The sequence below is a fragment of the Panthera uncia genome, chromosome D1 (assembly GCF_023721935.1).
Source record: "Panthera uncia isolate 11264 chromosome D1, Puncia_PCG_1.0, whole genome shotgun sequence".
Classification (NCBI taxonomy): domain Eukaryota; kingdom Metazoa; phylum Chordata; class Mammalia; order Carnivora; family Felidae; genus Panthera; species Panthera uncia.
The window spans coordinates 11,410,481-11,421,355 of NC_064808.1; the positions used below are offsets into that span (position 1 = coordinate 11,410,481).

General features: G+C 47.5%; 1 protein-coding gene across 1 annotated transcript; it reads right to left on the minus strand.

Moving 5' to 3' along the window:
• Nucleotides 1-716: 716 nt before the first annotated feature.
• Nucleotides 717-9,837, minus strand: LOC125933387 (olfactory receptor 6Q1). The gene is made up of 2 exons (XM_049646405.1): nucleotides 9,152-9,837; nucleotides 717-3,097 (listed from the first exon to the last, which is right to left on the minus strand). The coding sequence occupies exon 2, from the start codon at nucleotides 2,793-2,795 to the stop codon at nucleotides 1,830-1,832; it is 966 nt and encodes a 321-aa protein (XP_049502362.1). The 5' UTR covers nucleotides 2,796-3,097; nucleotides 9,152-9,837; the 3' UTR covers nucleotides 717-1,829.
• Nucleotides 9,838-10,875: the final 1,038 nt, after the last annotated feature.

The window sequence follows — 10,875 nt, forward strand, 5'->3', positions numbered from 1 at the left end:
GATGATAGATAGATAGATAGATAGATAGATATAGCTATAGATAGATGATAGATCTTATTGGTTGTTTCTCTGGAGAACTCTTATATACCCAGTATGCTTTGTTTGTTTCCATCAGCCAGAAACCTAAAAGTCAAATACATTTTGTGTTCAAATCTACTCAGGTCAGGTATCTGAAAGTTCTATCCTATTTCTTTCATATGAATTCTTATTTTTGATCCTGAAAGTTTCTCATCTTTGCACTGATTTTGCATCCTGCCATCATCCAAAAGAACATAAAGCTCATTACTGATATAACATTCATTAAATGAAATGTTTTTCAAAACTTATGACTTGTGCCCTTTCTGCCAACCATAAAAAGTGCAGCAGCTAAGATACCAGGTTGAGTGGGGGATGTAGAGACTGTGTTGCTACGGGCACCATCATGCAACCTGCTTGCTCTTGGCCAGTTGAGAAACACCATCACAAAAAAATCTGTCCTTCCCCCGATCCAGTCAAGCTCAGCATTTTCTCCTTCCATATACTATAGTTTCTGGAATCCACATTCAAATGATGATTATAAATGTCTTTAAGATACAACTATCTACATGTAGGGAACTACTTGAATTATAATGGTCTTTTAAGCCTCACTTCAAGCGAGCTGACATCTTCTTATATTTCAAAGAAGCGGGTTGGTATAGAAGTCAGATGGGCCTATATTTCAAATAAGACAATGTAACTACAAAGAAATTAAGTACATGGATCACATGGAAAATCAGCTATGATTCTGGGGACTTTGTGGGTGGAAACAGCTAGTCGTCTGCCAAAATTTGTTCTCCTTTTTCTCCACAATAATCAAATTGGGGCTGGGTACCTGGTTGCCTAGCTACAGACTCTTTTCAGTACCCTGGCAAAGAGCTGGGAGCTATGGCTAATTTCTCACCAACAGAGGTGAGTAGAAATGATGGTTTCTACATCTAGTGGAGAAACCTTAAGACATGAAGTTTGTTTCCTCCTTGATCTATCCTCACCCTTCTTGCTCCCTGGAACCTCATGCTGACCATGTAGATAACAAGAAGGCCCTAGACTGAGGGTTGGCATATGGTCACTATCTCAGCTACTCAACTCTGTCATTGTAGCACGAATGGAGCCATAGATAACACATATGGTGTGATCGTATCCTAGTAAAACTCGATTTATGGACACTGAACTTTTAATTTTATTAAGTGATTATGGGTCGGGGCACCTGGGTAGCTGAGTCAGTTGAGAATCTGACTCTTGATGTCAGCTCGGGTCATCATCTCATGGCTGTAAGTTGGAGCCATGCATCAGGCTCCGTGCTGAGCTTGGGATTGTCTCTCTCTGTCTCTGTCTCTGTCTCTCCCTCTGCTTCTCCCTCACTCTCTCTCTCTCAAATTAAAAATTAAAATAAAAAATAAAATGACTATGTGTCATGAAGTATTATTTTACTTTTGATTTGTTTACAACCATTTAAAAGTCTAAAAACCATTCTTAGCTTACAGCTCATTAAAAACAAGTGTCGAGTTGAATTTGGCCCACGGCGCTTAGTTTGCCAACATCCTAAGGGATGTTGACACTATGGAATGAGGGAACTTCCATCGTTGCCTGTTGAGCAGAGCCAACCTGAAGCACTCACCTTGGACTCTTGCAGGAAAGAACAAATCTCTTTCCTTCTTTAAGCCCCTTTATAGCTAGATGTCTCTCATTACACCAGATTAACAGTTTACTTTAACTAATACATGATCCATAACTCATGACCACCCAGGTCACTGCTCTGTCCCCTCGTCCTCACCACCCTCCTTCTGAAGAGCCAAGGCAAGAAAATTAGGTCTTCACCTTCCTCCTTGCTGACCTTTCCAAGACCTGAGGGACAAGGCTCGGCCCAGAGCTCCCTTCACCTCCCTGTTCCGAAGACTATAGATGAGGGGGTTGAGCATTGGCGTGACAATGGAGTAGAAGACAGACACCACCTTGTTGAAGTTGACGGAGGAGGCCACTTTGGTCCGGACATACATGAAAAAAAGAGTGCCATAGAAGAGGCTCACCACTGTCAGGTGAGCTGCACAAGTGGAGAAGGCCTTCCTGCGCTCAGCAGCTGAATGGATGTGCAGCAACGTCCAGACGATGTTGCCATAGGACACAGAAATAACCGTAGAGGAGGCCAGGAGCACCACCAGAGAAACGAGGAAGTCTGTGGTCTCCTTCAGGGTGACATCTGAGCAGGACAAGGCTAGCAGCGGTGAGGCATCACAGAAGAAGTGGTCGATGACGTTGGGGCCACAAAACGTCAGCTGGGACATGAGGTAGATAGGCAAAACAGGTGTGAGGAGGCCCGCCAGCCAACAAGCAGCGGCCAGACGGACGCAGGCGCCCCACGACACCAAGGCCGCATATCGGAGAGGCATACAAATGGCCACATAGCGGTCATAGGCCATGGCAGCCAGTAGGAAACACTCCGTTGCCCCCAGGAAGGTAAAGATGAAGAGCTGGGACAGGCAGCCAGCATAGGAGATGTTCTTGCCCCCACCTACCCCAATAAAACCAGCCAGCATCTTGGGCACTGTCACCGAAGTGTACCAGATTTCAAGGCAGGACAAGTGCGTCAGGAAGAAATACATGGGTCTACGTAGCCGGTGGTCTAAAGCCACCACCACGATGATGGCCAAGTTCTCCACCAGGGTGAATAGGTACATGGTGAGGAAGAGTGTAAAGAAGAGGGGGCGTGCTTCATGCACCCCAGCAAAGCCCACTATGACAAACTCTGTTACATGGGTCCAGTTTGGGGCATATGGCTGCATAGGTGGAAGTGAGAGTCAGGACGTTCATAACCTCACGGACAACGACAACTCAAGGAGAACCAGTGAGGATGGCACAATGAGACATCTTTCATTTCAGAAGAGGAAAGCAAAGTCAAGACACTGGCCCTGCCCCCGAAGAATGTATAGCCTGGGAGGAGCTCCAGAAAACAGACAATTTCAGTACAAAATTTAAAGTGCTGGATAAGGATGCAGACGTTATGGGAGGAAATAGCAGGGAAGCTCCCCCAAGTCTGGAGGAATCAGCAAGTGCTTCCTAGAGGAAGTGTTGTCTCAACTGGAACCTGGAAGAGAAGGATAAGTGAGTGAGAAAAAAGAGAAGTAAAGAGAGCACAGCAAGTATTAAACCCCGGATACCGGAGAGAAATCCATGCATTTGGGAAACCTCAAGTAGGTACAGGTTACCATAGAAGTTAAGAGCTTAGTTTTGGGGGCGCCTGGCTAGCTCAGTCGGTTACACATCCGACTTTGGCTCAGATCATGATCTCACAGTTCTTGAGTTCAAGCCCCACATCGGGCTTTCTGCTGTCAACACAGAGCCTGCTTCAGATCCTCTGTCTCCTTCTCTCTTTCTGCCCTTGACCCGCACTCGCTGTCTCTCTCTCAAAAATAAATAAACATTAAAAAGTGGGGGGAGGGGGGCATCTAGGTGGCTCAGTCGGTTAAGCATTCAACTTTGGCTCAGATCAGAATCTCACAGTTCATGGGTTTGAGCGCTGCATCGGGCTATGTGCAGAGCCTGGAGCCTGTTTCAGATTCTGTGTCTCCCTCTCTCTCTGCCCCTCCCCACCCCTCTCTCAAAAATAAACAAAACATTCAAAAATTTTTAATAAATAAACATTGAAAAAAGAAAGAGCTTGGCTTCCTGATCAAGCATACCTGGCTTTAAATACAAAAGAATTTAGGGAATCTTTTAAAAAAATAATCATAGAGGGGCCTGGGTGGCTCAGTCGGTTGAGTATCCAACTCTTGGTTTTGGCTCAGGCCATGATCTCATGATTCATGGGATCGAGCCCCACATCAGGCTCTGTGCTGGTATCCAGGAGCCTGCTTGGGATTTTCTCTCTCCCTCTCTCTCAATATAAATACATTTAAAATAATAATACTAATAATTACAAAATTTTAAAAGTTCAATACAAAAGAATTTAAGACTAGTGGAATTTTAAAATAGATAGTCCTTCTAAAGCATTTCGCACCACGTTTGGGTCAATACATAACAGAGCAAAATTTAAATGTAGACTTCTGGAGTAGAGTATGGGAGGGAGACGGCACTCGTTGAGCCCGGGGAGCAGGCAAGGGCATCACAGAGAGTGAGAAGCCGAGTTAAGAGAAAAGACAGAGCTGAGGTTCAGTCTGGGGGCAACAGACAGTGTTGAGGAACTTAAGCAGAGGAGCAAGGTAAGCTTCCTGCCCTTCATAAGGACCAAGTGTGCTGTGCCGAGGCAGGTTTGGAGAGGAACACGGCAGAAAGGCCAGGCGGGGAGGTTTTGCAGGTGTAGCATGGGGTGATGATGGCCGCGGGCTCGAGGCATAGGGAGCGAACAGAGCTAGTAAGAGACAGAATCAATAGGACTGAGTTTGAATCCAAGTTCCACCATCAACGTGAGATATGTGAGCCTGGGAAAAAATCACTCGAAATCCCCTTTTTAAAAGCCAATAGTAAAAAACACAGGTGTTGGGAATGCAAACTGGTGCAGTCACTCTGGAAAACAGTATGCAGATTCCTCAAAAAATTAAAACCAGGACTAGCCTATGATCCACTAATTCCACTACTGGGTATTCACCCAAAGAATATGAAAACACTACTTCGAAGGGATACACGCACCTCTGTGTTTACCGCGGCATCATCTACTCTAAAATCGCCGAACTATGGAAGCAGCTCAAGTGTCCATCGATAGATGAATGGTTAAAGAAGATGTGGTCTTGATATAGACAAGGGAATATTATTCAACCATAAAAAAAAAGAATGAAATCTTGCCATGTGCAACAACATGGATGGATCTAGAGGGCATAATGCCGAGCGAAATAAGTCAGTCAGAGAGAGACAAATCCCATATGATCTCATACATATGTGGAATTTAAGACACAAGACAGGGGCGCCTGGGTGGCACAGTCGGTTAAGCGTCCGACTTCAGCCAGGTCACGATCTCGCGGTCCGTGAGTTCGAGCCCCGCGTCAGGCTCTGGGCTGATGGCTCGGAGCCTGGAGCCTGTTTCCGATTCTGTGTCTCCCTCTCTCTCTGCCCCTTCCCCCGTTCATGTTCTGTCTCTCTCTGTCCCAAAAATAAATAAAAAACGTTGAAAAAAAATTAAAAAAAAAAGAAACAAGACAAATGAGCAAAGCGGGGAAAGAGAGACAAACAGACTCTTCACTATACAGAACAAACTGGGAGCTACAGGGGTGGGGAAGGGTGGGAGATGGGTTAAATAGGTGATGGGGATTCAGGAGTGCACTTGTTATGATGAGCACCGGGTGTTGTATGGAAGTGTTGAATCACTTGAAATCACCTGAAACGAATATAACACCACATGCTAACTACACCGAAATTAAGATTTCTAAAATAATAATACTATTTTTAATAAAAAAGAGGTGAATAAGAATAAGACTACTAAGATGAATCCCTACCTTGTTTTAGATTCAGTGAAAGAATATAATGTCTCCATCACACGGCCCTTTTAAATCACGGCCCCAAATTCATTGACGCTCTTCTCATTAACAAGTGGGATCTATGGCCACTTCCCTTAAACCTGGTCTTGCTGATTGCTTGACGACAGAACAAGACAGAAGTGATGCTATGCCAATTTCCAGGCTCGGGTCTTAAGAAATCGATTCCTCGCCCTGCTTCTTGGAACCCGGTCACCACAGGGTGAGGAAGCCCAAGCGGCCTGCAGAAAGGCCCACGTGGGAAGGGACTAAGTTCTCCCTCCCTCAGCCAAACTCTCACTGCCCCAACGTGCCAGCCGGGTGACTGAGCCGTCCGGGAAATAGGTCTTCAACCCCCAGCTGAGCTGGCCCAGCAGACACCACCCTTCCCTGCTGGGACCTCCCCACGTTGCAGATTTCTGAGCTAAATAGGAAATTATTTCTACTTTATGCCACTAAGTTTGGGAGTGGCTTGATGTGCAACACTATATAACTGAAATAGTGGTGCCTTGGTTCCAGAAGCTTGGGTGAATTATTCAATAACTTGGACCCTCTGTAGGAAAAGGTGTCATGTTTTGCCTATGCTCACAAATGCCTTGGGGCACCTGAGTGGCTCAGTTGGTTGAGCGTCCAACTCTTGATTTCAGCTCAGATGGTGATCCTGGGGTCGTGGGAAATAAAAAAAATAAATGTCTAAACTGGGATCTGAATTTAGGTTGACAAGGTCTAAAACCTTCCTTGTTCCTTCCCCTAAAAAAAGAATTAAGCAGGTTCCTTCTGGCTTCAACAACCCATGATTTCTTGGCAACAGAAGCACACAGAGATGGTCAGGAAAAGGTCAAAGTCTTCATATTCCTGCATTCCTAAGTCCATTCTTTAACATCCCCATGGCGAGTGGTCTATAAACGTGGGCTTCCTGGCCAAATATAACTGCATTGCAGCCCTAGAGACTTCATGCTTCTGCTGGCTCCAGGAAATTTCAGCACACAATCCCTCAATATTTCTCCCCTTTGCAATCTGGTTTATAATGTAACAGTTTGAGGGCAGTGCTTACCCTTCCTGGATGCCCTTCCTGGAAGATACTCACTACACATACGTACTGTAGAGCCTGACATGACTCGTTGTGTTATAAATAGGCTTCATTGCATCCCGTATCCTAGCCTCTAATTAATAAAGTAAAATGGGGCAGAGGCGTCTGGGTGGCTCTGTCGGTTAAGTGTCCAACTCTTGATTCGGCTCAGGTCACGATCTCATGGTTCGTGAGTTCAAGCCCTGCATTAGGCTCTGCGCTGAGGGTGCAGAGCCTTCTTGGGATTCTCTCTCTCCCTCTCTCTCTCTCTCTACCCCTCCTTGCTTTTCTCTTTCTCTTTCAAAATACATAAATAAACTTAAAAAAATTGTTTTTTTTTACAGAGCCTCACCTTAGGCTCTGTGCTGGTGGTACAGAGCCTGCTTGGGATTCTCTCTCTCCCTCTCTCTCCCCCTCACCCACTCGTGCTGTCTATGTGTCTCTCAAAATAAATACATCAACTTAAAATTAAAAATATCATCTGAGGGTTGTTGGGGGGGGGTGGGGTAGAGGGGAAAGTGGGTGATGGGCATTGAGGAGGGCACTTGCTGGGATGAGCACTGAGTGTTGTATGGAAGCTAATTTGACAATAAATTATATTTTAAAAAATAATAAATAAATAAAATCATTATAAAAAGGGCAAAAAAATTAAAAATAAAGTAAAACAGGGCCCAGTCTTCATTTCCAAGCCAAAGCCTAGTATCTAAACTACACAATCATTGGGATCAGCTCTTTCTCTACTGCCCAAGACCCAGTTGCATACTTTGAGGCCCAAGACACTAACTCAAGCTGTCAAATGGATAGAATCGTTATACTGAGAAAACCGTTCAAGAGGTTTAAATGAATAAAATACTTGAATGGATGACCCATTACTTCATTTATTAACTTATATTCATTCCCTTTCATTCATTAAAAAGGGAGAATCCCACCCAATTATCTAATCCTTGGCAATCCATTTGAAACTCGTTCATTTGTAATTTACTGATGTGATTTACCCAGACTTAGATTCTGGCCACTTCCCCAGTCGAGCCCTCCTCCAGGAGCCTGTTGCGTGCCAGGCATTGCACTTAGGCACCAAGCCTATAAAGGTTCAAGAGCCCTGCCATTGAAGAGCCCAGAGTCTTTCAGGAGAGTCTGAGAACTCTCCAAACGAAACAACCACCACAAGATGAGCCCCTTTCCATGCATCTGGGAGAACACAGCGGGGACAGTTCGTCTGGCCCAGAAGGAAGACGGGATAGGTGAGATCAAGAAAGAATTTCCCAACTAGATCACCGTGTGCAGGCTGAGAGACAAGATAATCCTTGACTGACAAAACCAGGTTCAGCAGAGGAGAGGCAGGTGGGCCAGGGAGGAGAAGCGTGAAAGATGAGTCCTTGGGAAGAGGCTGTGGGGCCCCCGGCAGAGGCAGGAGGGGGAGGAGTCAGACTACTTGGTGTCTTCATAGCCTAGGTCCACGACTCCTAACTGAAATGCCATGGAAAAACCTAGGTGGAGGGCAAGGTCCAACCCAGATGAATGGATTTCTCATGGAACCGTGTGAGTCCCCAGAGATGGGTTAAACAAGGCAAGCTTTCTGGGCAAGTTTCAGGAATTGCTGAGCCTCCTCAGAGCGTTCAGGTCCTGTGTGGGTAGGAAAGGACCCTCCCTCCAAGGAGGAGGAAGAGGATGTTTAGAAGTCCCTTCCGTGGGCCACATTCTGCTGGGCTTAGGTCATTATCTCCTTTCAAACCCACAACAAAGCTGTGATCCCATGACCCAGACTTCAGAGACGTATGACTGTCCTGGGTTTCACGCACTGAACACAAAAAAACACAAAAAACACAAAAAAACAAGCTCAGAGACAGCAAGTAACTTGCATTGGATCGGAGAACCAGGAGGTGACAGAGCGCAAACACCCGCAGGCCTGGCATAAGAGCCAGTGTTCCCTGCTCAGGCCATGCTACCTCCCTCTGCCACTGCCTTTCACTGAAGGTCACCCCTGCACCCAGGCCCCCGCCCCGCCTGTGAGGTCAACTTCTCTGTGCTCAGAGGCCCACTGGAGAAATGCCCCGCAGGCTCTGGGACCTGCAGGGACCCAGTGAGTCTCCGCGGCCCTATTAACCCAGGGCGTCCTCCCCAGGTGGAGGGAACCAGCCAAGTACAACATCGGGAGCAAGCAGCCGACAGGGAAGGGGACACTCACGGGGGACGATCATGAATGCGACTGAATGTGGAGAGAGGCCGCCCAGGCACTTGGCCCAATTTGATGTCTTCAAAAGAAGGTGCTTCCTTGGCTAAGATTTTCCCTGACGAATAGGGGACAACAGTGTGGGGCTCACGCGGGGAAACTGACACTTCACTCCTGCAGCTGTTTGCTTGTGCAGCTACGTGATGAGCCCGGTCAGAGAGACCGGATTTCTCCCTGTGTCCCTTCTGTCCACTTGACCTCTGGGACACTTGTCCCCTGCAGTGAAGGAACTGCAAAAGGAACTCACTGGCACGCCAACAAAACTGTCAGGAACCAGCCACCACGCCTGGTTGAGCATGAGGCGGACGGGAAAGGCTAGATGCCCAGGGGCACCCCCACCCCCTGGCCTCCCGGTCCTGGCTCTCCTGGCTCCCCTTCCCCTTCCCCCTGGCTCACCGCGTGCCCACTTCTCTGCTCCTCCGGCAACATCTCACACTGTCCGTTGCACACGGCCCCGGTTCCCAGCACCGCCTCTGAGATCAGAGGATCGGAGTTTGACTCCGGTGCCAGCGAGGACCAGCTCTAGTTTGGGCAAGTCGCTTTTTCTTGCTGAGTCTCTCTTTTCACATCTTCGCCTGGGAGACGCGATACGCACGTTTGCAGGGCTGGTCTAAAGATGGAAGGAAACAGCGTGAAGTGACGCGCAGGGCCTTTGTTCTTACTGCCTTTGTTTCCCTGCCTGTGCGGCTTCCTCCTGCACTTCCTTTAATTCTCTGCGTAAGGCCACTTTAGCCCCTTCTGAGCTCCTGTCTGAAAACGCAACCCCATCACTCTCCGACTCGCTTCTTGCCTTGACATTTTTGTCACAGCTTCGCTGTCACCAGTTAGACATTTATTTGTTTGTTTCTAACACCCCCCCACACGCACAAGCACAGCCCATTGAAGACAGTGCCTTTGTTTGTCCGTGACTGTGTTGCCAAAAAGAGTCACCAGGATGCACGTACCTGCATGCAATAAATTGTGATGTCATGGGGCGCCTGGGTGGCGCAGTCGGTTAAGCGTCCGACTTCAGCCAGGTCACGATCTCGCGGTCTGTGAGTTCGAGCCCCGCGTCAGGCTCTGGGCTGATGGCTCGGAGCCTGGAGCCTGTTTCCGATTCTGTGTCTCCCTCTCTCTCTGCCCCTCCCCCGTTCATGCTCTGTCTCTCTCTGTCCCAAAAATAAATAAAAAACGTTGAAAAAAAATTAAAAAAAAATAAATAAATAAATAAATTGTGATGTCATAAAAGAGGGGACACGCTCCTAGCGTCATGCTGACCCAGAGTGCTGCTTCCTTTCCACCTTCAGCTACTGGTTTCAAGGCAACAGGAAGGCAAGGAAGCCCACCAGTACTTCCAGAAGGAAGCACCATCCAGCGTGGGCGACCTCCTGCCCATCAGCCCCACGCCTGGAGAGGCCTGCAAGCCTGAGGCCTGTGGATCTGGACTAACCCACTCGCACCTGCCTGTCGGGGAAGGGGGGGGGGAACAAATGGAACTGATCTCATGTATAATTTCCTTCGCTTAGCTCCTGAACTTAATCTTAAACTTCCTGAAAACCTGTACTATATCATCTCTTTTCTTTTTTTTCTTTTTAATGTTTGTTTATTTTTGAAAGAGAGAGAGAAAGAGAAAGAGGGTAAGCGGGGGAGGAGCAGAGAGAGAGGGAGACACAGAATCCGAAGCAGGCTCCAGGCTCCGAGCTGTCATCGCAGAGCCCAACACAGGACTCCATGAGATCATGACCTGAGCCGAAGCTGGACACTTCACCGACTGAGCCACCCAGGCGTCCCTATCATCTCTTTTCAAACTCTACTCCACTAAGCCCTAGATTTCCTCTGTCCCCAGGTAGCTGTGAAGGAAAAGAAAGGGATCTAACATGCGGGGCTCCCAGGAGCCTTGCTTCAACCAGCTAGTAAGTGGCAGAGTCTGGAGGAAAATACAGCCCAGTCTGACCCCACAGCCCACCCTCTTTCCCCTATACCACCTCCCCCGGGGGGTTAGCATTCCTAACACCAAATCTGATCAATTAACTGAGGGCTTCTCACAATATTCTGGTAGCTTCAGTACTGAGTAGGCATGACCTGTTCCTCAAAGCTACTCACATACAGTCTCCCCATAATGGGAGCAAACGGGAAATGGA